General features: G+C 42.0%; 3 protein-coding genes across 4 annotated transcripts; 1 reads left to right on the forward strand and 2 right to left on the reverse strand.

Annotated features, from left to right (window-relative positions):
* Positions 1-1,461: 1,461 nt before the first annotated feature.
* Positions 1,462-3,515, forward strand: zgc:153157 (uncharacterized protein LOC751674 homolog). Of its 2 annotated transcripts, none has more exons than XM_041975638.1 (2): positions 1,462-1,972; positions 2,003-3,515. In XM_041975638.1, the coding sequence occupies exons 1-2, from the start codon at positions 1,553-1,555 to the stop codon at positions 2,198-2,200; spliced, it is 618 nt and encodes a 205-aa protein (XP_041831572.1). In that variant the 5' UTR covers positions 1,462-1,552; the 3' UTR covers positions 2,201-3,515. The 2 variants fall into 2 exon arrangements, with proteins under 2 accessions (XP_041831572.1, XP_041831573.1); XM_041975639.1 differs by having other exon boundaries at positions 1,462-1,966; positions 1,997-3,515.
* Positions 3,516-13,739: 10,224 nt separating this feature from the next.
* On the reverse strand, positions 13,740-16,439 carry LOC121633529 (complement C1q-like protein 4). The gene is made up of 3 exons (XM_041975645.1): positions 16,251-16,439; positions 16,028-16,165; positions 13,740-14,203 (listed from the first exon to the last, which is right to left on the reverse strand). The coding sequence occupies exons 1-3, from the start codon at positions 16,378-16,380 to the stop codon at positions 13,932-13,934; spliced, it is 540 nt and encodes a 179-aa protein (XP_041831579.1). The 5' UTR covers positions 16,381-16,439; the 3' UTR covers positions 13,740-13,931.
* Positions 16,440-22,771: 6,332 nt separating this feature from the next.
* LOC121633525 (complement C1q-like protein 2) lies at positions 22,772-24,197 on the reverse strand. The gene is made up of 3 exons (XM_041975640.1): positions 23,993-24,197; positions 23,770-23,907; positions 22,772-23,235 (listed from the first exon to the last, which is right to left on the reverse strand). Exons 1-3 carry the CDS (start codon positions 24,192-24,194, stop codon positions 22,964-22,966), a joined length of 612 nt encoding a protein of 203 aa, XP_041831574.1. The 5' UTR covers positions 24,195-24,197; the 3' UTR covers positions 22,772-22,963.
* Between the last annotated feature and the right edge of the window lie 2,347 nt (positions 24,198-26,544).

The following is a 26,544-nucleotide window of genomic DNA, read 5'->3' on the forward strand; positions in this document are numbered from 1 at the left end:
CCACTTTCCAGCTCACTATAAAGTCAGCGATGAAGAAACGAGGTCTGGATCAGGACTCTGGATCAGGACTCTGTGAAATTTGACATGAAGAAGTTTAACTGGGATCAGAGTCCGTCTCTGAAGTTTCATGGTGAGTTTTGAGAATTAATGAGTCTCCATAAAGTTTGTTCACAGCACATTTTTCAGATAACTTGGGAGTTTTAAGAGATGTTGATTCTTCTTGTTTCCATGCAGTTCATGTTTTTCTGTTCAGAGCAAAGTTGTGTCTAAAAGCGAGTTTGGATGTGAATAAAAATCTCAGACGTGTTGAGTCAGCTGTTAAATGCATCGTGTTGAACTGTTTTTGTGGCAGACTTTACATGCGTGAACAGCTCAGTGAGTCTGGACTCAGATTCAGACTTCTGGTTCAGAACGAAATTCCTGCAGTTAAAGTTTCAACCTTCTGCTCCACAGCACTGCTTCTTTTTAAAGTAGAGTAAATTTCACTAATCAACACTGTTGCTATGGTAACCAGTCAACAGGGAATATTTCTAAAACAACCTGGAACATTTTACATTGTCTGGGGAAAATAATTATAAAAGACCTGAAGAAAACTGGAAGAGGTTTGCACATGTTTAACCCCTTAACAGCTGAATTTATTTACAGTTATAGACTAATTAAATAGAGTAAAAATCTGAAAAAAATCATGGAATAAATTAAAATATTAATAAAAGACAAATAATTAAATTAATAATATAAAATAATTACATAAATATGCATGGATAAAACAAAAAAAATGTATCAAATAAATTAGTTAAATTTAAAGAAATACAATAAACCAAGGTCAGAAGTGGTTTGGAATAAATCTGCAACAACAGGCATCGGGGGGTTTAAAGGGGTTCTCGCTGAAATTAATCAATAAATAAATACTGATCCAAGCAATCAGATCTGAAGAGGAAACATTATCAGGTGTTCAGCAGACCAGTGGAAATAAAGACAAACCAGTCCTTGAGACTGGTTGTGCTCTAAGGAAATCTTCTAAAATCAGAATATCATCTCATCCTGGTCCATTTTTGTCCAGGTTTTTCTTTAGTTTTGGTTCCTTTAAATCCAGCTCTTGTCTCTTGTTCATTAATCAAGGTCATAAGAGCTGTCTACATTTGGTCAAATCTAATAAAGATCTGTTTAAAAATCTAAGATATATGTACCGATATAAAAAGACTAAAACCATCAATAGTCTATCTGTAGACACTGACTCTAGTTAAGTGGTCCTGCTGGACTTTATGGTTATCTACTGACTGGCCGCCCCACACCAACTTCTCATATCTTGGCCACCCCATTAAAAACTTCTGGATACACCCCTGCTAAGAACCTAAACAAGTCCATCTGAGGATCGGCTTTAATTTTGAAGGAGAGATTTTGGAGTTTCCGGTCTGTGCTAACCGAGTTTAACTTGACAGTCTGACAACAAACCCGGGATACTCCAGCTGTGATTCACTTATGATCATGGAGGGACCGGGAGGCTGACGGATCTCGGTCTGGACTGTGACCTCTTCATCATTCTCTCCACAACATGCGGGGCAAGGGGAACTGGACCCCGGGCTTCGGCGCCTCGGAGCGGGGCAAACCGGCCACCTACTCCGGGGAGCAGAAAGCGAAGCAGGTGGCCAAAGCCAACAAGAAGTGGGTGAGACTGGCCACCGTGGTGGTGTACGTGGTGGCCGTGTCCCTGGCCGCCGTCATCCTGGCTGTCTACTACAGCCTCATCTGGAAGCCAACAACTGGATCCGGACCGGCCCGCGCCAGGACCCGAACCGGGATTAATCTGACTGATAATGATGCAGGTCATGGATCTGCAAAAAACCCTCACAATGAGACTAAATGTCGGATCGATCTCTGTAACTGTTTGACCGTAAATAACGTCAGTGGTGACAAATCTATTGATAAAGAAACCGTTGATCTTCACGTGACCCCGACAGATGGGACCGACAGCACCTCATCCTCTGACCGCAGAGGAGACAGCCAGGTCTCCGCCTCCGGACCCCCGGAGCCTCCGGTGACCGGGCAGGGCTTCACCTCCCCGTCTCCGAGCACCGAGGAGGCGCCCGCTGGCACCGCGGAGGATCCGTCCAACCTGCCGACGCACCGGGCCGAGATAGGCCGGGACCCGGCGGCTGAGTGGACGGAGACGGACTACTCCGGATCCGGAACCGAGGAGTAATTTTTACCGATTTTACCGGATTTTACGCTTAATAATTCAGTTATAAATCTTTCTTAAAAGCAGATAAAAGTTTAAACTAATATTTAAGTAGTTTTATAAATTAGCCACTGATTTAAATAAAGTTTTCATATTTCTGATGAAAAAGAGGAGGCAGAAGAAGCTGTTGCATGTTCAGTTATGAGCTTCTCAGATGTCTTAATTATGAATTTCCTTACAATTACAAATAGCTGATTTTCATCCGATAATAACTAGGTCTACATTAATTTAAGAACAAGTCTGTAAAATCACACGAACACTCATCAGTCTATAAGTTTAATTTATTTCTAGCTTTTTTTAAAATGCCAACATATAAAAAAAGTAACAGTATATCTTCTGTGTAAAGAATAAATAAAACCTACATATTAACTCTGGATTTCTGAGAGAAAACCGATGGAAGACTACAGGACCTGTACCTACCTGAGGCTTCTTTCTGTAAACTACATTTTAAAAATCCAGGATGCTTACATTTCTACAACGCTGGTGGTCATCCTGCAGGAGCTGAAACATATTGGATGGTTTTCCTTCCTTTAATCCATCTTTATTTGCTCCACAATGACACCTGGGTCTTTTTTCTCCTGTAACCCCCAAAAATCCGACACTGATGACTGAATCTGTTTGGTGGGAGAAAGTCTTCCTCCACCATATGTTCCAACTTTAACACGCCTTTTACACAAGCAGAAACATACAGATGTGTAACTTGTTGCACTCATATGGTTCAGGCATTAGATCCTTTATGGAAAGTGACATTATAGTCATCTTTAAGAGGAATTAATAATGCGGCTTAATTCTGCGATAAATTGTGAAATCAAATAATCCTGCATCCCTACTGTTCAGTGTCTGAAGATGGACTCCTGTGTGGGGGCGCCCAACCCTCCCTCCAGACTGAAACATCAGAACAGGACATGGGACTATTTATTTATTTATTTTGTAGTTTTCAATCCTCTTCTCAGGAAAATGATGCTTAATACTGATTTAACCATGCTAGCGCTGCAGTGTCCGGCTGTCCACGTCATGAGGAGGTCATGTGACTGATCTATTTAAGGATGTGGTTCTGGATCAGAGGGTCTGGAGTCTCCTGTTCCTCATGTTAAAGATGTTTTTCTGTCATAGGCTTTAACTTCAGCTGTGTTTTTGTCAGTTTTGTGGTCCTGGTGTCGAACTGAAGGACATTTTCTCAGCTTGTTTGTCTTGACTTATAAAATTTGGAAAATGTGATTAAATTAAAACTGTCTGGTTCTACTGACTTTACTAAATAAATTCTATTTTTATGATCTCAGTATGAAGCATCCGTCTCCACACCAAACAGCCAGAAGAAGAGTTGTGGCCCGATGAAGAAGAAAGTGGAGGAATCAGGGGTTGTTGATGTTGTTTGGTGAGGAATGGATCAGGCTTCCTGTATAATGAAGGGACAGACAAACCAGGATGAAGGTCCATGTGGTTTCCTTACTTTCCTCCTCATATAATTTAACTTCAGATAACGATGTGGAAGATAAAAACTTCCCGTCTACTGATGTCAGGAAGGAAGAGTTTTATCTGATAACAAACTGTTTTCAGGAGTTTTGAAGCTGGACCATTGAGTTCTTCCCTCTCCCTCAGGAGACCTGATGGTTTGTACTGATCTGGCAGCAGTTTTAAAGCCTTCCTGTCAGGAAAAGCAAGAACACCCTCCTCCTTGTTATCATCATCATCATCACACAGGATTCTTCAGTGATGAGCGATACTGCTCATTTTCTTTCTGATCTGATACCAAGTAAAACACAAGCCAGTATCAGTGATACTGATCTGATACCAAGTAAAACACATGCCAGTATCAGCGATACCAATATGATACCAAGTAAATCACAAGCCAGTATCAGCGATATTGATCTGATACCAAGTAAATCACATGCCAGTATCAGCAATACCAATATGATACCAAGTAAATCACAAGCCAGTATCAGCGATATTGATCTGATACCAAGTAAATCACGAGCCAGTATCAGTGATACCAATATGATACCAAGTAAATCACAAGCCAGTATCAGCGATATTGATCTGATACCAAGTAAATCACGAGCCAGTATCAGTGATACCAATATGATACCAAGTAAAGCACAAGCCAGTATCAGCAATATTGATCTGATACCAAGTAAATCACGAGCCAGTATCAGTGATACCAATATGATACCAAGTAAAGCACAAGCCAGTATCAGCGATACTGATCTGATACCAAGTAAATCACAAGCCAGTATCAGTGATACCAATATGATACCAAGTAAAACACAAGCCAGTATCAGTGATACCGATACGATACAAAGTAAAACACAAGCCAGTATCAGCAATACTGATCTGATACCAAGTAAATCACAAGCCAGAATCAGCGATATTGATCTGATACCAAGTAAAACACAAGCTAGTATCAGTGATACCGATACGATACCAAGTAAAACACAAGCCAGTATCAGCGATACCGATATGATACCAAGTAAAACACATGCCAGTATCAGTGATACCGATACGATACCAAGTAAAACACAAGCCAGTATCAGCGATACAGATATGATACCAAGTAAAACATAAGCCAGTATCAGCGATACAGATCTGATACTTTTTACAGAAAATAAGGGGCTGTCCCCAAAATGCCTGATTGCAGTAAAACCACAGTAACACCGCAGTAAAAGTATTTCAGCAAACCACCTTTCATCCCCCAAAGCCAGGGATTGGCCTCCATGAAACCGACCATGTCTGAAGCCGGGTACCAAAGAAATGTTTCTCTTTTGCTTCGCAGTGAATCCTCAGCCATCTTCTCTAAACACACAGTGAGCCTTTTTGTGCACCTCGTTTTGCTCTAGCTTTGGAGTGTTACTCTTTAGCTCCCCCCACAGCATGTAGTATGTACTACAGCGGAGTCGTGGGGATGTTGAAGCCTTTCTCCTAGTTTTCGCCACCGTTTTCACACCTGAACCGGTTTCGGTGCCATGTGGACATAGCATTAATGTGTTTGGAAAATCTCTTTCAAAGCAGCTATGCTGAGGGGAAAGGCCGTGGTAGTTACATTTTCACAGAAAACATATTAAATATTTATTTACTATCAGTCTAAACAAAGAGAGAAGTTGATATAGTCTGTTTTATTAATAACTTTCATCAAAATTTTATTTTTTTTAAAACCATTTTACTGAATATTTAATGACAGCAGCTGGTGCAGCATCCCTACCGACTGAATCTAGGCCTGTTGAATTGATATGAGCTGATCTCAGGGAACATATTTTACTCCAAGCTGAACTCAAACAGATATTTACTGCAGACAGAGGAGAGGACCCGGCCAAATGCAGGCAGTTAAGGTCAGGAGGCAGATCGGTGCAGGCAAAAGAGTTTATTTTCCACAAGTTTTGGAACAGGGAGCCACACAAAAAACAGGGATAAACAATAAGAATCTGACAAGGAAAAAGTGAAAACCATGGGGTATATATGCACAGAGGGAGTAATTAGGAGCAGGTGAAGCGAATGAGAAATCAAACCAGGTGAACTAACAAGCCAAGAACAAAAAATACACAGCACATGAGGGAAAACAGGAAAACTGAACTTAACATGACAAAAGCAAAAACCCAAACCATCTAAAGAGAAACTAAACATGACAAAAACAGAAGTATAAACCAAAATCATGACAGAACTAAAACACCACAAAAACCCAAAAACCTAAACCATACTCATAACAGAAACTAGACATGACAAACACCAGACTATAACTAACACAAAACAAAGAACAGACCAAAGCCCAACACAGGAACCATGACAATGTTCTTATTTCATAACTTCCTTTAATACTGCACATAACAAAACATGATGTAATATTTTTTGGGACTAGAAGAGCACCTGTTTGAACATCAACACAAAAATCCGAACCCAGCAGACAGATGAACATCGCTTTCCCAACATGAAGCATCAGTGGTCCTCAGCTCCACGTTTCCTCCCTCTGAATAGTGGTTAGAACCTGCCTGCAGCAAGGACTCCGAGAGTGACGTGTCTCGCACTTGCAGCACCTGCCCTGCTAATTAATTATTAATAATTTAATTATATTCTGTGTTTTGGTTGACGCTCAGATGTTTAAGGAGGTTTGTGGTGTTGCTACAACTCCTCTGTGTCTTCCCACACACATCATACATCACACCGTTGCTGTTCAGCTCCACACGTGATGCTACGGCCTGAGAGATGCTGCGCCGCTACGCTGGGAAGAAAAAGTACTTCCTGGGTAAAATTTAGAGAAGATCCTGATATTATAGGTATTTTCTACTGCATTCCAGTTCGTGATAGACTTAATTTTTACTCCATTTCAGGAAATATTGATATTCTAACATGAAAATTGATTCTATAACATAAAACTCTGGAATCGATATTTTGGTATCGATCAGCACATCACTAGTGTTCAGGTACCAGCACTTCTGGAGGTCAAACTCTAATTAAATTTATTTTATAGCTTCAAAGTTAAAAACAGGCAAAACAACATGTTAAAGATCTTAAAGGACTTCAGAGATTCCCGTCTTCTCGGACCAGAACTTGCGAGTCCTGGTGGTGATGGGTGTTCTCTGAACCAGTGGGACGAAGATGAAGGAAGGATGATGGACCAGGTCGTGATGCGGTACAGTGGGTCTGTAAGCATCCTGGACATCAGCAGATCAAGACTCTTCTCATGTTGTCCACAAAAAGACCGAAGGTGAGACTTGTTGGAGAGAGACGAGGTTACAGTCTGCAGAGAGGAAGATGAGGTCGTCGGGAGTTTCGTTTTAACTCATCACGTGATTCTGTTTACAGACAGATGGATGCAAACAATGTGACTTTTTCCCCTCTAATTTCTCTCTGTGGCTAAATTAGTGATTATTCATAGTGTGCAATATTCAAAGATTAGGTATTGATCTACTAAAGTAAACAAAATATGCAAATGCATCATCAAACTATTAAAATTCCTTCAGATTTAGCAAACTTTTAAGCGTTTGACATTTTCTTTTTGATTAAATTACTTAATGCCCAACAATTTGGGCAAAGTTTAAATAATTTTGCATATTTTTATTTGTTCAGCCTTTTAGAACAAAGACAAATTAAACATTTTACACAGTTAAAGCTAAAGAGTGTCACGGTCTGGGACCGTAGTACGGAAGGGAACCCAAATGCAGAACACACACAGTTGCGGGAGGGAATGAACAGTGTTTAATAATAGAAATGGAAGGCTTTGTCCAGGTCCAAGAAACTCTTCCTAAGAAAGGGCAGAGGGTTAGCGTGGGTCTTGACAAGAGGATTTGGAAATTAGAGCAAGATCTACGGCTTACTATGATCCAGTGGTGGTATGATGATGGTGGGGTAAAGCCAGGGAAAGATCTCTAGTTGTGATGAATGAGTTCGGAGGCAGGCAGGCCCAAACGGCAGGTGATGAACTGGCAGAAAGAGAAGTCCTGGTCCAGAATTGCTTGTTAGTTCCAAGGTGAGAATATCAAGGTGCTGAGGAGCAGAGATATCAAAGTCAGGTTATATGCAAGAGGTACAAGGAAATTACTGAGGCAGGCCTGATTACCACGCAGTAAAAAAAAAAAAAAGAAAAAAAAAAGAGAGATAATCTGGCAAAGACTGGAGCTCCTGCTTGTCCCTAAATAGCAGGGAGTTGAGCAGGATAATGAGCCAGATGATGAGCTGCAGGTGGTGTCAATTAAAGCTCCAGACTCCGCCCCAAGTCCCCATGGCAACCAGCAAGGGTGGATATTTGTTTCAGTATCAGTAAATGTATTAATCTAAATGGCACATTTCAGTGGGATAAATGCATTCTGTATTTGGGTGTTTGTATAATTACTGATTTAAGTAACAAATAACAGTTGCAGTTTAAAAATTGACAAAGATTGTGTTAATTGTAATGTAATTGTCATAATAAGATTACTGAAATCTTACTTTCTCCACTCCTTCTAAGTTTCCTCTGCCAATAACCTTCGGCTCCGGGTCAGGGGTCTGGGTCTGTCGGGCCATACAGAAAAGTGAAATTAAAGTATTGATCTTATTGCATCAGTATCAATACCAATGTTTGTGTTGGTATTATTGATATTTGGATCGACTATTATCAATGGTTATTATGGTCTTCTCAATTTTCTGCTTCTTCATCTCTTCTTATTACTTCTAATATGTTACTAACAAATTATTTCTTTAAAGAAAATAAATGAGCTTAGCACAAAAAGTAGGGAAATTTGTGTTTGGTGGATTATTTCTCCCCTGTAACCATGTTTTATGAGACATCATTGGAAAGCCTCACCTTTGCTAAGAGGCTGAACTTGTTAGGATGGTGGTTCTGTGGGATGCTAAATGTGCATCCCACAGCTAAATGTGACCAGACTGGTGACTGGCCTGAGGAGGACATACCAAGCTGTGGTGGCTGCATAGGGATCTTCCACACAACTGAGGTCTCTGACAGTGGAAAAATGATCAATATGTTAATTTCACTCAATTCACAGTATGTTTTTCTTCTTCTCGACACATGGAGCAAGAAGAGGAGTCAAAGGTTTTGTGATTTGATCTGCATACCATATTCTGAACCAGACTACAAAATCTGTATTTCAGGTTTTTTCTGTGCTAACATGTTGTTTGGCCTGGTTTGATGTCTGCTCACCTAACCAGGACCTAATCAGACCAGTCCAGAACCAAGCTACAGCTATGCTGCAGGAACGCTCTGTTCAGCTTCACTGCTTTGCTTGTTCTGCTGTTCTACCTGTCAGCTTCTAGTGTCAGTTGCTTTTCTTCATGCAATGAAATCTGTGCAGGTTCTGCTTTATAAGCCAGAGTGGATGATGAGAAGGACTTCATGGTGGAGCTGTGGGTGGTCTCTGAAGCAGGTGATGGATTGTGTTTGATGTGAGTATGCCTGGATGCATGTGTGACATGACTGGAATTAATCTGGACCCTTTTAGAGACTGAAGTTCATAATCCTCTCTCTAATCCTCAAAATGATGAAAGTCAGAAATTCAGGCTGTTGTGTGATGTAATATTCCTCCTCTATTCGGTCAGGTAAAACAGGTCAGGTGAATATGTGGTTAAATTCGTACCTGTCAGGGAGATCTTTGTGTTTTAATAACACCGTCTTTGAGTCCTGTGCTGTGAAACATGGGGTTCCACAAGGTTCTGCTTTAGTTCCACTGTTGTTTTCATTGTGTATGGTACCACTGGAACAAATGTTGTGTTCATCCGAAATCAATTTTCATTTTTATGCAGATGATATACAGCTGTACTTACCATTCATTGTGCTGTCCATTGCAGAGACAGAGTTCGGAACCTGGTATTGTTTTTGCCCGGACACTTTCTTTTGCCCTCAGTGAAGGATGAGGAGCATTTTTTAAATCTAAGAAGCATTGCTAAGATCAGATCTGCCTCATCTGCCTGGCACTGCTGGACAATATGACGCGAGACTCCAGAGTGAGCGGATTGTCTGAGACCAGGAAGACTTACTGAATGGCTCCTGAACCGGTTACGACTGCTGTGTGCTGTGCTCCTGGACCTATGTGCTGCTGTGGGCCCGACGTCACAGAAAGGCACCAGAAACCAGATGGTTCCTCCTGGCACCAGCAGTGCCAGATAAGGCATTGTGCAGCTTTACACACTGGGGTAGCATTTTATATATTTAACCATCAATTTTCTGATACAGATACAGGTGGGGAAATATTTTAATAAATAACGTGGTGTGAAAGGCAAAATTTTATTGTGCACAAATGTCTTTCATTTCACATCATTTCTTTTCTTTCTTTTTTTTTTTTTTAACTTGTCCTGTCCAGCATCATAGCAGCAAAATGATAATCTGGTTGCTGTATCGTGCTGAACAAATTTGTTCTACCAAGGGGAGGCCTATGGGTAAGGCTCCTCTTGATAATGTGATTAATTAATTTATTTTTTTACTTTAAATCAAGGAATCTATGTAATCTTGCTGGACCTGACCGGAGGGGACAGAAAAAGATGGAAAATAGCAAAAAGAGCAAAAGGGAAAGAAGAAAGGAGACAAAAAGATCACAGACAGAAGGCAATGACCCTTCAGTCCACACCACCAGACAACAAACTGTTACACCTGTACACGAACACACCAGAAAATTTCCTACAACTTTTACAAAAGCAGAAACACACACATAGAAAAAACAGAGCTGCTAGTCATTAAGAGTTTTTAAATAATAACCAAATCAAAAAGACATAACAGCGACCAGATACTAACTCACAGGAAAAATAAAAAAAAATTATCGCTTAGTATTAAAACCCACTGGACAACTCAGTGACTGTGTCAGCATGCAGAGCATGAGAAACAAGGAGTGATCAGTGATGAAGAGTAATGAGTGAGATCATGCAAATGCGACCACGCCTCCACGAAGGCCAGAGGCAGACCAGGGCCAGAGACCCGGGCCCTCAGCAGCAGACCCGGAGCACCAACCCAAGCCACCCCACCACGACGACAACTCCAACCCCACCCGAAGGGCGGCAGAGGAGAGCCCCAGCAAGAGCCCCCCACGGTCCCGGGTCACAGGTCCCAGTGGGCCAAGATCAGTAACCGCTGGCCCCGCCAGGGACCGGCCACCCAGGGAAGCCCAAGCGAAGGGGTCCAGGGCCCCCGGAGCCCAGAGGCAGCCGCCCCACCCCCCAAAGGCAGAGGGCCCGCAACATGCCTAGGAGAACCAGGCCCCAGACAGCCACCCGGCGTAGGCCAGCACACACCCCGATGTCCCTGCCGCACACCCCAGGAACCAGGGTGCTATCGGCTCCCTCCCCCCACTCCCCACCTACTCCAATCTGCACCCCATATAACCCCACACTCACACCCTCCCCCGCGCCGTGCCCACAAGCACTCACCATCACACAGTCTCGCCACACACAACTCACCCACCATGCCCCGTGGGGGACACCCCAGGCGCACCAGAGGACAGCGAGCCCCAACCAACACCCACAGAGCCAGCAGCCCACCAGCACAGCCACCCCAGGACCCGGCCCCGGGGCATTCTGGACAGAGGGGACCCGCTAATTCCCGTTCCTGACTGGGAAACAGAGCGGGCTGATAGCCCAGGGAGGCCTCAAAAGGAGAGAGTCCAGTGGCTGAGCTGACCAGGGAATTGTGTGAGAACTCCACCCACGGCAAATACGAACTCCAAGAGGAGGGGTTGGCTGCAGTGACGCACCGCAGAGCTGACTCCAGATCTTGATTTGTCCTCTCCGTCTGTCTGTTCGTCTGTGGATGTGAAAATGAGTTTATTAAACTCAAACTGAGGAGCAAGAAACACACGGTACAGGTGCACACAAGGATCTGACAAAGCAAAACCGAAAACCAACAGCATTTATAGACAGAGGGAGTAACAAGGAGCAGGTGACGTGAATGACAAATCAAACCAGGTGGGGTAACGAGCTAGGAACAGAAACCAGAGCACATGAGGGAAAACAGAACTGGACATGACAAAAACCCAGAAACCCAAACTATAATCAGAACCTAATAAACCAAGAAACACAAAAACCCAGTAACCATAACAGAACCCTAACAGTGTGTTGTGTTTCTTGTGTTTTGGTGTCTCAGTGCAATTAAAACTGAGAGGCGAGTCACCACGGGGTGCATCCAAGGAGACCACTGAATGGTCTCCTCCGTTCCACTCCGCATGGCTCCAAGCCTCCCAACTCCCTACGTGTGTGTGTGTGTGTGTGAGACAGAGAGAGCGGGAAGTAAGAGGGGTCAGAGGGTGGGAAGCAAACTTCCCTCTGGATGATGAGCCTCTAGTGGCATTAGGCACCCCCGCTCTCCAGGAGGCCCCCCAGGGCAAGACAGGCCAGGAGAGGCCGCCCCCCCCAACCAGGCCACTCAGGGACCACAGCCAGTGAGCCGTCACCAACCTTAGAAAGTACCCACCCTCCCACACCCCTAACGGGGAATGAGAGGATGGGGACAGCGGCAGACCCACGGCCCATGGCCCACCACCCCCAGGCCCGCCCAGCCCCCCTCCCCACAAGTGCACTTAACCCGCCCCAACCACACACAGAAACGCAGGCACACACCTATTTCCTTGCACACTCCCGCTCATCCTAACTCATATATGCCCTCTCAGCCCCACCCACACAATATAAACACTCCCACAGCATCCAACCCTCCCACTCTCACTCGCCAGACACACCCCCACTCATCCTAACACATGCATACACACACACACAAACATACCCCCACATCCACACAAACATCATCCAAAGTATAGACACATCATTTCTTTGATTTTATTCTGCACCGTTGCAATTTCACGGTTTTTCAGATTTTGTGCGTACAACAGGGTCAGAGTTGCCATGGAGATAAGAACGTCCTCCGGCCAAGTTTGTTTTTTTTGTACCTGCAGTAGCTTTATAAATGAGGCCCCAGGTCTTTTCCACAAAAGGACAGTTGAACTGTTTCCCTTCCTGCAGCGATGCTGTGGTACCATCTGTTTCTGGACTTCAGGCCCGTTCTGTTGACCTTTTTAAATCAAAGCTGAAGACCCTCCTGTTCACTGTTCGTTCCAACTTTGAGTGGTGTTGCTTAGTTTTAGGCAGATTTTCCTCCTACTGGCGGCTAATCCAGCATCCATATTTCTTCCTACCTGCACTGTGAGCTCTCTCCACCCATTAAAGACTGTCCAGACTCTAGTCTTATCTCTTGACCTCCCTGTGGTGGAAATTTAATATAGATTAGCGGAGGTTCTTGTTCTAAGTCATTTTCAGTACTAGTCTGCACATAGAAGAACAGCATGTGCTGAATCGTATCAGATGTAGTGTTCTCATACAGTAGCGTCTGCTCCCACCTGCGAGTGTAACAGTGTCCCTCACCTGGCTGTACATAAAACACTAGACATATCTCCTGTTAGAGTTCTCATTCTGGTTGTGGCTCTCCTTACGCATGACATTTTTCATAAAACTCACGAGTGGATCCTTCTCATTGAGACTTTTCTCATCTTCTAAATGATTTTTTTTATTCTTCTTCTTATTATTTACACTCTTATTTTTACTGATTAAATCATCTTTTTAGTAATGAGGGCCCTAAATGCCAAAGTTGGTTTTGGGGAAGAGAGTGAGTTTCAAATCAAAGGCCTCCAACATGTTTCACAGCTGTTGTTGATCTTTAGATGATAAACATTTTAGTCTGAGCTGGGACGGTCGAGGCCTCCATGGGCAGGTTTGTGTGTGCAGTGTGTTTCCTCAGAGCCATCGTCCCTCGAACTAAACACACTTTATTTAAACATGCAATGAAAATCAACAGTTTTCTACCAGAAAGTGCTTCATTTATATTAGAAACTTCCAGCCGTGAAGTCTGTTGATTAATCCAAAGCTCTTTAGGTGTGTCTTTCTATGTGGCCGTTTGACCCGACAGATTCACATCTGAACATCTGTAGTTTGAGTCTGGAGGATGAGGAAATGTTATTGCAGCTTCATGTTAAACCTCTGATTGGACTGATTTTATTTTAGGTGGTGAAGTAAGAAGCAACAGCAGCAGAATTAACCAGCCTGCAACAAAACGGACTTTGAATGTATCTTTATTTAAAACTCTTCATGTTACAGTCAAGCAGGAAAATGATTCAACACAAAACCTGAAGGTTTTGACGTGGTTTTTACATCTGCGGCTGTTCGGTGAGTTTGTGTCGACTGAAGAGTTTTATTTTGAATTGTTGATCCAGGTCTGTTCCTGGATCTTGACGCCCTCCTCCAACGCCTACATGGGGAAGACGAGGAAGCCGGTGAAGGTGGTGAGACGGCTCTGATCTGCCATGGTCTGGCCTGCCCAGAGCTGGACATAGACCCGGTCACCTGGGACCAGTTCCAGGGCGATGCTGTTGGAGGCGCTGGCCTGTGTTCCTGCTTTGTGGTGGATTGCTACCAAGTTTATGCCGTTCTTCTTCAGTCCTGCATTCATGTTGCCTGAACTCCCAACAACTCCGGTGAAGTGAAAGTAATACAGTCCTTTCACAGGAGCTGTGAAGATGCCTGCAGGGGGAAAAACGGGGGAAATGAGATCCAGAGAACAGAGAATTTTCATTAGTTTGTGGTTCTCCAAACCAGCTAGACAAGAAGTTTAGAGATTGTTTCTTGTATATTTGGGGAACCAAGTTCAAGGTTGCCTTAGAGTTAGATTTGGTTTCTTTAAAGCAATTGTAATTGGTTGGAGCTGATGGAGCAGCTAATGCTAGCTACTGCTAACATATGTTGGTTGTTTTTGTGATTTTAACAGCTGTTGGAAACACTTGTCAGCAGTAACATCTCTGGGTGTGTCCCAAACCGCGCACTTCTATACTTCGAACACTACATTTAAGTGCTTAGTGCGCTGACACAGAAATTTCAGTAAAAACTCTGCACTGAAAGTACCCGGATGCTGCCCTAAACTCGGCCAAAAATCTAGTGCGAAACGATGGACACTACACGCACTAAACGGACGCCATCTTGCTGACGTAGCGGAAGGGGAGGGACTTTCAACCAGTTTTTCAGAGCTGGCAGCCACCGACTCAGCGGTACCGATGCAGGCGGAGGGTATTTTCAACTGTTGTAAGTATGAAGATATTTGATCATAATTCTAATATAAATTGCAGCATGCTTCTTATCTCTTCTATCCCTGATGACAGTTTTGGATCTGATCATTTGTTGGAGGCTGCAGTAGAGTTAGCAACGTAAATGTTAGCAGTTTTATAACCGATTTCGCGGATCTAGATGGGCTATAAGTGTTAAAAATGATTAATGCTATAGGTTCCGTATGTTTATTCATGATTGCTGAACCTCCAAATTAAGCACTGCGGGGTCTCTGGCGTAAACGAAATGGTCCTTGATCTGAAAACTGATTAGGAAACACCGCTGGTTTAGAGAACCGGCCCGTTTCCATGGTAACACTGACGAAGCCGTAGCTGATTGCAGACGCTTATCTAAAGTGATGTACAAAGTACCCATAAAGTACATAATAATGTTTGCTTTTATATAAACTTCCATTCTGTGTTCACCGTAGGTCACTGTGGCATCGAACTACCGAGCCAGCAGTGGCACTGAGGCTTTTACCACCTGCGGGTTAGGACGCTGCTGTGGAGAAGAGGAGGCGGCAAGGGAGAAATGATTTAATAAAAAGTTTAAATAAAATGTTTTCTGCATCCCTGTTTTAGCGTCTTCATTACTGCATTTCATATTTTAAATGATTTCTAGTATAATCGGTTTCCTGTTGCCAGACGTGAACGGTATCAGTGTAAACACCAATAAAAACAAATGTATAATGTAACGTACTTTAATTCAGTTAAGATATCTTTGCTTATTTAAAAACTGTTTTAGCATAAAAGTATGACATGCAAACACGTATGTTGACGTGATTTTGGATTTTGGAAGAAAAAAAAAGGTATATTAACCGAGCGGCGCCGCTAAGCTGGTACGTCACTACCGGTAAGTGCAAAACGTTAGTGCTCAATTTGGATCAGGACTTACCCACGATAGTATGCACTACAGAAGGTAGTGCTTAGTGCGCACTACGCACTACCTTCCAGTGCACTCATGTAAGTGCGCGGTTTGAGACACACTCTCTGTAACTGCCTGAGATGAAGGATTTGAGACATTATTAGTAAAATTTGTAAAGACTTATGGTTTGAACAGTCAACATTTCAGCATTTGGTTGTAAATTAGCTTGATTTTTAGTTATTTCACTCGAGCTGGATCTTGCCAAAGTTGCATGTTTTTATATTTAATTGCTGTTTGAAGGTCAAATTAATTCATTACTTTATTAAAGATGATCTTTTTAGGAGTATTGTAGCTGCTGTCAAATTTATTGTAGGGGAACTATACCTGTCTCAGAGTTGTATGCGTTGCCGACGTTTGTCTTCACTGTTTTGAAGTCCAGAGTTTTATCCTGCTGGAAAGGACCCACATTGGTCCAGTTCTGAGTAGCCAGGAGTGCAGCCGAGAAGGCCACCTGAGATCTAACTGCAGGAGGTTAGCATTAGAGACAAGAAGCTAAAAGTCCAGTAAAGACACAGAAACACTGACAAACATCATGCAGATGAGGTACCTCTGTCTTCCCTCTCCTTCTCCAGTTTCTCCACTCTGTCTGTCAGCTGTTGCAGAAGGTTGTCTGGTTGTACCTGAGCCTGGACCAGACCACAGGCCAGAAACACCACCAGGACCCAACAGGACATCATCTTTTCTCTAGAAGAACTGGACCAAGAGCAGGACAAGAAAGACTGCACTGAAACACTGAAAGATGGTCTCACTTATTTATGTCCGAGTCTTATCTCTGGACCCAGTTATGTAAACAAGTCAAGCATCAGTTTGAAGAAGTCTGCTGACAGACGGGAACTGAACGATGTCTGTTAATGTTTGACTGAGAGCTGATTGATTTTTCAGCATCACCAGTTTCAACTGGGTCTTCAAAAAATGTTTGATTAAATAACCTGTTATTTAAGAGACTTATATAACTTGTTGTCGAAGCCATATTTCATGTAGTTCAGAGGAAAACGATCAGAAGTCCCAACTCAGCTGTAAAGATGGTGCAACAACATTTTCACTTTCTGAGGAGGTCATCAGGACTTTCCTCTGAATGAACCATTGCAAGACTTTTCTCAGTTTTTATTGAAATTTTTGCTCTGGTAAAAAGGTGATCAGCCTGTAGGAGTAAAGGTCAGATGGCGGCTCTCTGTTCCCTGCTCGCCACGTATCAACCCCAAATTCCAAAAAACACTTGTGACTCGTTGTAAATTGTTGATTACAAACAGAATTAAATGATTTTCAAATCTCATAAATTCATATTTTATTCTCTGTAGAACATTGACAACAGGTGAGATGATGAAACCGAGACACTTTACCATTTCATGGAAAATATGAGCTGATTGTGAGTCTGATGGCAGCGACACACCTGTAAAAAGTAGTTCCAAGGTGATGTTCAGCATGGTGTAAAAAGTAGTTCCAGGGTGATGTTCAGCATGGTGTAAAAAGTAGTTCCAGGGTGATGTTCAGCATGGTGTAAAAAGTAGTTCCAGGATGATGTTCAGCACGGTGTAAAAAGTAATTCCAGGGTGACGTTCAACATGGGGTAAAAAGTAGTTCCAGGATGATGTTCAGCATGGTGTAAAAAGTAGTTCCAGGATGATGTTCAGCACGGTGTAAAAAGTAATTCCAGGGTGACGTTCAACATGGTGTAAAAAGTAGTTCCAAGGTCATGTTCAGCACGGTGTAAAAAGTCGTTCCAGGATGATGTTCAACACGGTTTAAAAAGTAGTTCCAGAGTGACGTTCAACATGGTGTAAAAAGTAGTTCCAGGATGACGTTCAGCATCACCTCCGGGTCAGAGGTCGGGGTCTGTTGGGCCATACAGAAATGTGAAATTATAGTATTGATCTTATTGCATCAGTATCTATATCAATACCAATGTTTGTGTTGGTATTATTGAAATTTGGATCGACTATTATACTTCCTGCTCCTTCTGTCCCCAGCTGACGCTTGCTGCTTTGCTCTCCTCCTCTTCTTGCATTTTTCTGTCAATATTCCTATTTTTCTAATCAAGAAACTTATGAGCAACAGCTCCTGGATACTTATTAATCACCGAGACTGTATTTTGTGGTAGATTTGGTTGGATACTACTATTTTTTAAGACTCATACAATCTTGTCAGTGTCACGTCAGCGTGGCCTACAAATAGGAGAAGCCTTATCTACAGTTACTCAGGAGCTAAAGCTAACTAGCTGCAAGATGCCTCCCTTCTCTACAGATGACTATCACAAACTCCTACAGAGGATCAACATGCTGGAAACAAAGATTGAACAGCTCGAGGTGAATGTGGAAGTAAATGGATTGTGTGGAAATGAAACAACCTTGCCTTTAATAAAAAACAGCGGACAAGATTGTGCTAACACACAGCTAATTAGCACAAACTTAGCTGGAAAGAAAAAGGAGGACAATGTACAAGGTAATAAGTCTTTCACTGATAGTCCTCCCTGGAATGCTCTTGGTGCAAAGCCAAAGAGTAAATCATCTCACAGGGAAATGGGAGGACGAGTAACAGGCAGAGCCCAATCTGCTGAGATTAGCGACGAGACCGGCTGGCCTGCTCTACCATCCAGACCAAGCACATCCTCAACCCCTCTCATTAGTGCTTTCTAAAAGGTTTCTAAGTAGAATTAACATACTCTGTGAGCCACAGCGTGCCCCCAAACATAGGGTTAACAATTCTAAACCCATCAAGTTAGCTTTATTAAATGTTAGGTCATTAGCAGGGAAAACATTTTTAATTAATGATCTTATCACTGAGCACAACCTTGATTTTATGTTTTTAACTGAAACCTGGTTAAACCAAAATAACTGTGCAGCCACTCTTATAGAATCAACCCCTTCCCAACTTCAGTTTTATCAGTGAGGTCAGACTGAAGAGGAGAGGAGGGGGGTTGCAGTTTTATTTAATGAATCATTTCAGTGTAAGCAGTTATCTCTTGGAAGTTTTACTTCTTTTGAACATGTGGCTCTTCAGTTGAAAGTTTATTATAATATAATTTATTTAAATTTCTATAGACCACCAGGGCACTGCGCAGAATTTTATGAGTTTAGTGAACTGCTGGCTGCAATCTGTTTAGACTTTGACTGTGTAATTATTGTCGGTGATTTTAACATCCATGTAGACAACCCTCAGGACAAAGCGACTAAAGATCTGGGTAACAGTCTGGAGAACTTTGGGCTGACTCAGAATATAACAGAGCCCACGCACATTAAAGGACACACTCTAGACTTAGTAATTTCTAAGGGTTTGGATGTTTCCATGGTTACTGTGTGATGTGGGCCTGTCTGATCATTATTGTGTTTTCTTTGAGAGTACGATTCCTGTTCACACAAATGTCTCAACAGAGGTCATCACAAAACGCTGTATAACTGAAAACATGACTGGGATGTTTAACCAGGTCTTCTCTTTAACACCTGCCCTGTCAGGCGGTTCAGCCAATGAGCTTGTTGCTAGTTTTAATGCTAAAATGTTAAATATTATGGATGCTATTGCTCCTATTAAGGTGAAGGTTGTCTCTGGAAAGAAAAAGTCTCCATGGAGAAACTCCACATTGGTGAAAAATGGAACAAGAGAGTGTCGGAAAGCTGAGCGTAGATGGAGAAAAACAAATCTACAGGTTCATTATGACATGTTTAAAGAGAAACTTCACTCTTATAATCTACAACTAAGGAATGCAAGAAAGTCCTATTTTTCTGACATTATTAGCAAAAACTAGCATAATGCTCGGGTCTTATTTGCTACTGTTGACAGGTTAACAAACCCTCCTGTGTCAGTAGCACCTGAACTTTATTCCACCGAGGCCTGCAATGAGTTTGCCAAATTTTTCACAGAGAAAATCCAGAATATCAGACAAGCTGTTTGTTCATCAACAGCAGGTTCAACAGACATACTGTGTCCATTGAAAACCAGTTTAAGCACCATGACACAGTTTAATTCCATTAACAGCAAAGATCTGGGCGACATCTTATGTCAGCTGAACTCCTCCTCTTGCTGCTTGGACATCCTGCCCACAGATTTCTTCAAAAAGGTCTCAAAGACTCTTGAACCAGATCTGTTACAGATTGTGAACTTGTCTTTAATTTCCGGCGTCTTCCCAGAACTTCTAAAAACAGCTGTAATCAAACCTCTGCTAAAAAGGGACAATCTAGACAAGACACAAATGAGCAACTACAGGCCGATCTCAAATCTTCCTTTTCTAAGTAAGATAATCGAAAAAGCCGTTTTTCATCAACTAAACAACTTTTTAACACAAAACAACTGCTATGATGTCTTCCAGTCAGGTTTTAGACAGCACATCAGCACTGAGATGCTCTGACCAAAGTCATTAATGACATATGTGTGAACACAGAAGATGGAAAAATGTCAGTCTTAGTCTTACTGGACCTCAGGGCTGCATTTGATACAGTTGACCACGATATATTACTTAAACGACTGGAGAACTGGGCGGGCCTCTCTGGTACTGCACTACACTGGTTTAAATCTTATTTAGAGAACAGAAAGTACTTTGTGTCAATAGGTAATTTTACATCTGAGCAGACAAGAATTACATGTGGAGTTCCCCAAGGTTCCATCCTGGGGCCTCTTCTGTTTAACATCTACATGCTCCCACTGGCACAGATCATAAAGAAAAACAAACTTAGTTACCATAGCTACGCAGATGACACACAGATATATATTACAATGTCACCAGGAGATGGAGGCCCCGTACAGGCTCTTGGTAAATGCATTGAGGAGATTAATGACTGGATATGTCTAAACCTACTTCAGTTAAACAAAAACAAAACTGAGGTGATTGTCTTTGGTGCGAAAGAGAAAATATTAAAGGTCACCACAGAGCTTCAGTCTATACACCTAAAAACCACCAACCAGGCCAGAAATCTGGGTGTATAGATGGACCCAGACCTTAACTTTGAAAAACACATTAAGGGAACTACAAAGTCAGCCTACTATTATCTTAAGAATATATCAAGGGTAAAAGATCTGATGTCTCAGCAGGACCTGGAAAAACTAGTCCATGCTTTCATCTTTAGTCGGCTTGATTCCCAAATTTCCCTGAGGGCTCTCCGAAAGGACTAATAAAGTATTTCTATTCTATTCTATTTTTTTAACAGTGTTTTTACAGGTTCTACCTAAAAAAATCAATTAGACACCTGCAGCTTATTCAGAACTCTGCTGCTCGAGTCCTCACTAAGACCAAGAGAGTGGACCACATCAGTCCAGCTCTGAAATCTTTACACTGGCTGCCTGTTCATCAGAGAATAGACTTTAAAGTTCTGTTGCTGGTCTATAAAGCTCTGAATGGTTTAGGACCAAAATACATCAGAGACCTCTTGACCCAGTATGAACCTACCAGAACCCTCAGGTCATCTGGATCCAGTTTCTTATCAGTTCCCAGAGTCAGAACCAGACATGGAGAAGCTGCATTCAGCTTCTATGCTCCACATGTCTGGAACAAACTCCCAGAAAGCCTCAGATCAGCTGAAACCCTCAGTTTATTTAAATCCAGATTAAAGACCCACCTGTTCTCTGCTGCATGGAACTAGTTTTTATTTAGAAATCATAATCTACATCTGGTTCTTTTAAGTTGGAATCATGTTTTAATATTGTCTTTCCCCACACTGAAATTTTATTTCTTGCATTTTATCTGTTTTTATTTCATTAATTGCATTTCCTTTAATCTTTTAATCTTTTTTTTTCTTTATTATTGCTTTCTGCACCCTGCTGAAATGTTTTATGTAAAACACTTTGAATTGTCTTGTACATGAAATGTGCTATACAAATAAATTTGCCTTGCCTTGCCTATTATCAATGGTTATTATGGTCTTCTCAATTTTCTGCTTCTTCATCTCTTCTTATTACTACTAATATGTTACTAACAAATTATTTCTTTAAAGAAAATAAATTAGCTTAGCACAAAAAGTAGGGAAATTTGTCTTTGGTGGATTATTTCTCCCCTGTAACCGTGTTTTATGAGACATCATTGGAAAGCCTCACCTTTGCTACGAGGCTGAACTTGTAAGGATGGTGGTTCTGTGGGATGCTAAATGTGCATCCCACAGCTAAATATGACCAGACTGGTGACTAGCCTGAGGAGGACATACCTGGTGGCTGCATAGGGATCTTCCACACAACTGAGGTCTCTGACAGTGGAAAAATGATCAATATGTTAATTTCACTCAATTCACAGTATCTTTTTCTTCTTCTTGACACATGGAGCAAGAAGAGGAGTCAAAAGTCTTTTGACTACCTGTCAGAGGGATCTTTGTGTTTTAATAACACCTTCTTTGAGTCCTGTGCTGTGAAACATGGGGTTCCATTGGGTGTAACAGTGTCTCTCACCTGGCTGTACATAAAACACTAGACATATCTCCTGTTAGAGTTCTCATTCTGGTTCTGTGGCTCTCCTTACGCATGACATTTTTCATAAAACTCTCGAGTGGATCCTTCTCATCGAGACTTTTCTCATCTTCTAAATGATTTTTTTTATTCTTCTTATTATTATTTACACTCTTATTTTTACTGATTAAATCATCTTTTTAATAATGAGGGCCCTAAATGCCAAAGTTGGTTTTGGGGAAGAGAGTGAGTTTCAAATCAAAGGCCTCCAACATGTTTCACAGCTGTTGTTGATCTTTAGATGATAAACATTTTAGTCTGAGCTGGGACGTTGTGGTCGAGGCCTCCATGGGCAGGTTTGTGTGTGCAGTGTGTTTCCTCAGAGCCATCGTCCCTCGAACTAAACACACTTTATTTAAACATGCAATGAAAATCAACAGTTTTCTACCAGAAAATCCTTCATTTATATTAGAAACGTCCAGCTTGAAGTGTAATGGAAGTCTGTTGATTATTCCAAAGCTCTTTAGGTGTGTCTTTCTACGTGGCCGTTTGACCCGACAGATTCACATCTGAACATCTGTAGTTTGAGTCTGGAGGATGAGGAAATGTTATTGCAGCTTCATGTTAAACCTCTGATTGGACTGATTTTATTTTAGGTGGTGAAGTAAGAAGCAACAGCAGCAGAATTAACCAGCCTGCAACAAAACGGACTTTGAATGTATCTTTATTTAAAACTCTTCATGTTACAGTCAAGCAGGAAAATGACTCAACACAAAACCTGAAGGTTTTGACGTGGTTTTTACATCTGGGGCTGTTCGGTGAGTTTGTGTCGACTGAAGAGTTTTATTTTGAATTGTTGATCCAGGTCTGTTCCTGGATCTTGACGCCCTCCTCCAACGCCTACATGGGGAAGACGAGGAAGCCGGTGAAGGTGGTGAGACGGCTCTGATCTGCCATGGTCTGGCCTGCCCAGAGCTGGACATAGACCCGGTCACCTGCGACCAGTTCCAGGGCGATGCTGTTGGAGGCGCTGGCCTGTGTTCCTGCTTTGTGGTAGACTGCAACCAAATTCTCGCCGTTCTTCTTCAGTCCTGCATTCATCTCGCCTGAACTCCCAACGACTCCGGTGATGTGAAAGTAATACAGTCCTTTCACAGGAGCTGTGAAGATGCCTGCAGGGGGAAAAACGGGGGAAATGAGATCCAGAGAACAGAGAATTTTCATTAGTTTGTGGTTCTCCAAACCAGCTAGACAAGAAGTTTAGAGATTGTTTCTTGTATATTTGGGGAACCAAGTTCAAGGTTGTCTTAGAGTTAGATTTGGTTTCTTTAAAGCAACTGTAATTGGTTGGAGCTGATGGAGCAGCTAATGCTAGCTACTGCTAACATATGTTGGTTGTTTTTGTGATTTTAACAGCTGTTGGAAACACTTGTCAGCAGTAACATCTCTGTAACTGCCTGAGATGAAGGATTTGAGACATTATTAGTAAAATTTGTAAAGACTTATGGTTTGAACAGTCAACATGTTAGCATTTGGTTGTAAATTAGCTTGATTTTTAGTTATTTCACTCAAGCTGGATCTTGCCAAAGTTGCATGTTTTTATATTTAATTGCTGTTTGAAGGTCAAATTAATTCATTACTTTATTAAAGATGATCTTTTTAGGAGTATTGTAGCTGCTGTCAAATTTATTGTAGGGGAACTATACCTGTCTCAGGGTTGTATGCGTTGCCGACGTTTGTCTTCACTGTTTTGAAGTCCAGAGTTTTATCCTGCTGGAAAGGACCCACAATGGTCCAGGTCTGAGTATCCAGGAGTGCAGCCGAGAAGGCCACCTGAGATCTAACTGCAGGAGGTTAGCATTAGAGACAAGAAGGTAAAAGTCCAGTAAAGACACAGAAACACTGACAACCATCATGCAGATGTGGTACCTCTGTCTTCACTCTCCTTCTCCAGTTTCTCCACTCTGTCTATCAGCTGTTGCAGGAGGTTGTCTGGTTGTACCTGAGCCTGGACCAGACCACAGGCCAGAAACACCACCAGGACCCAACAGGACATCATCTTTTCTCTAGAAGAACTGGACCAAGAGCAGGACAAGAAAGACTGCACTGAAACACTGAAAGATGGGCTCATTTATTCATGTCCGAGTCTTATCTCTGGACCCAGTTATGTAAACAAGTCACGCATCAGTTTAAAGAAGTCTGCTGACAGACGGGAACTGAACGATGTCTGTTAATGTTTGACTGAGAGCTGATTGATTCTTCAGCATCACCAGTTTCAACTGGGTCTTCAAAAAATGTTTGATTAAATAACCTGTTATTTAAGAGACTTATATAACTTGTTGTCGAAGCCATATTTCATGTAGTTCAGAGGAAAACGATCAGAAGTCCAAACTCAGCTGTAAAGATGGTGCAACAACATCTTCACTTTCTGAGGAGGTCATCAGGACTTTCCTCTGAATGAACCATTGCAAGACTTTTCTCAATTTTTATTGAAATTTTTGCTCTGGTAAAAAGGTGATTAGCCTGTAGGAGTAAAGGTCAGATGGCAGATCTCTGTTCCCTGCTCGCCACGTATCAACCCCAAATTCCAAAAAACACTTGTGACTCGTTGTAAATTGTTGATTACAAACAGAATTAAATGATTTTCAAGTCTCATGAATTCATATTTTATTCTCTGTAGAGCATTAATACACATATGAGATGATGAAACCGAGACACTTTACCATTTCATGGAAAATATGACCAGATTGTGTGTCTGATGGCAGCAACACACCTGTAAAAAGTAGTTCTAGGGTGATGTTCAGCACGTTGTAAAAAGTAGTTCTAGGCTGATGTTCAGCACGTTGTAAAAAGTAGTTCTAGGCTGATGTTCAGCATGGTATAAAACGTAGTTCCAGAGTGATGTTCAGCACGGTATAAAAAGTAGTTCCAGAGTGATGTTCAGCACAGTGTAAAAAGTAGTTCCAGGACGATGTTCAGCACGGTATAAAACGTAGTTCCAGAGTGATGTTCAGCACAGTATAAAAAGTAGTTCCAGGACGATGTTCAGCACGGTATAAAACGTAGTTCCAGAGTGATGTTCAGCATGGTATAAAAAGTAGTTCCAGAGTGATGTTCAGCATGGTGTAAAAAGTAGTTCTAGGCTGATGTTCAGCGTGGTATAAAAAGTAGTTCCAGAGTGATGTTTAGCACAGTGTAAAAAGTAGTTCCAGGACGATGTTCAGCATGGTATAAAACGTAGTTCCAGAGTGATGTTCAGCACGGTATAAAAAGTAGTTCCAGAGTGATGTTCAGCACAGTGTAAAAAGTAGTTCCAGGACGATGTTCAGCACGGTATAAAACGTAGTTCCAGAGTGATGTTCAGCATGGTATAAAAAGTAGTTCCAGAGTGATGTTCAGCATGGTATAAAAAGTAGTTCCAGGGTGATGTTCAGCATGGTCTCAAAAATAGTTCCAGGGTGATGTTCAGCACAGTGTAAAAAGTAGTTCCAGGCTGATGTACGGCACGGTGTAAAAAGTAGTTCCAGAGTGATGTTCATCATGGTGTAAAAATTAGTTCCAGAGTGATGTTCAGCACGGTACAAAAAGTAGTTCCAGGCTGATGTTTAGCACGGTATAAAAAGTAGTTCCAGAGTGATGTTTGGCACATTGTAAAAAGTATTTCCAGATTGATGTTCAGTGCGGTATAAAAAGTAGTTACAGAGTGATGTTCAGCATGGTGTATAAAGTAGTTCCAGAGTGGTGTTCTGCATGGTGTAAAAATTAGTTCCAGGCTGATGTTCAGCACGGTATAAAAAGTAGTTACCGAGTGAGTACAGTAAAGACACAGAAATATTGACAACCATCATGCAGATGAGGTACCTCTGTCTTCACTCTCCTTCTCCAGTTTCTCCACTCTGTCTAATAGCTGTTGCACGAGGTTTTCTGGTTGTACCTGAGCCTGGACCAGACCACAGGCCAGAAACACCACCAGGACCCAACAGGACATCATCTTTTCTCTAGAAGAACTGGACCAAGAGCAGGACAAGAAAGACTGCACTGAAACACTGAAAGATGGGCTCATTTATTCATGTCCGAGTCTTATCTCTGGACCCAGTTATGTAAACAAGTCAAGCATCAGTTTGAAGAAGTCTGCTGACAGACGGGAACTGAACGATGTCTGTTAATGTTTGACTGAGAGCTGATTGATTTTTCAGCATCACCAGTTTCAACTGGGTCTTCAAAAAATGTTTGATTAAATAACCTGTTATTTAAGAGACTTATATAACTTGTTGTCGAAGCCATATTTCATGTAGTTCAGAGGAAAACGATCAGAAGTCCCAACTCAGCTGTAAAGATGGTGCAACAACATCTTCACTTTCTGAGGAGGTCATCAGGACTTTCCTCTGAATGAACCATTGCAAGACTTTTCTCAATTTTTATTGAAATTTTTGCTCTGGTAAAAAGGTGATCAGCCTGTAGGAGTAAAGGTCAGATGGCGG

The sequence above is a fragment of the Melanotaenia boesemani genome, chromosome 22 (assembly GCF_017639745.1).
Source record: "Melanotaenia boesemani isolate fMelBoe1 chromosome 22, fMelBoe1.pri, whole genome shotgun sequence".
Classification (NCBI taxonomy): Eukaryota; Metazoa; Chordata; class Actinopteri; order Atheriniformes; family Melanotaeniidae; genus Melanotaenia; species Melanotaenia boesemani.

Excerpts from the sequence above, each read along its gene's own strand:
- zgc:153157 (XM_041975638.1), top strand. The coding sequence starts at position 1,553 with ATGCGGGGCAAGGGGAACTGGACCCCGGGCTTCGGCGCCTCGGAGCGG. Across the intron at positions 1,973-2,002 it reads CGACAGATGGGACCGACAGC|CAGGTCTCCGCCTCCGGACC; the intron begins ACCTCATCCTCT and ends AGAGGAGACAGC.
- LOC121633529 (XM_041975645.1), bottom strand. The coding sequence starts at position 16,380 with ATGATGTCCTGTTGGGTCCTGGTGGTGTTTCTGGCCTGTGGTCTGGTC. Across the intron at positions 16,166-16,250 it reads GAAGGAGAGGGAAGACAGAG|TTAGATCTCAGGTGGCCTTC; the intron begins GTACCTCATCTG and ends AACCTCCTGCAG. Across the intron at positions 14,204-16,027 it reads CGCATACAACTCTGAGACAG|GCATCTTCACAGCTCCTGTG; the intron begins GTATAGTTCCCC and ends TTCCCCCTGCAG.
- LOC121633525 (XM_041975640.1), bottom strand. The coding sequence starts at position 24,194 with ATGAGCCCATCTTTCAGTGTTTCAGTGCAGTCTTTCTTGTCCTGCTCT. Across the intron at positions 23,908-23,992 it reads GAAGGAGAGTGAAGACAGAG|TTAGATCTCAGGTGGCCTTC; the intron begins GTACCACATCTG and ends AACCTCCTGCAG. Across the intron at positions 23,236-23,769 it reads CGCATACAACCCTGAGACAG|GCATCTTCACAGCTCCTGTG; the intron begins GTATAGTTCCCC and ends TTCCCCCTGCAG.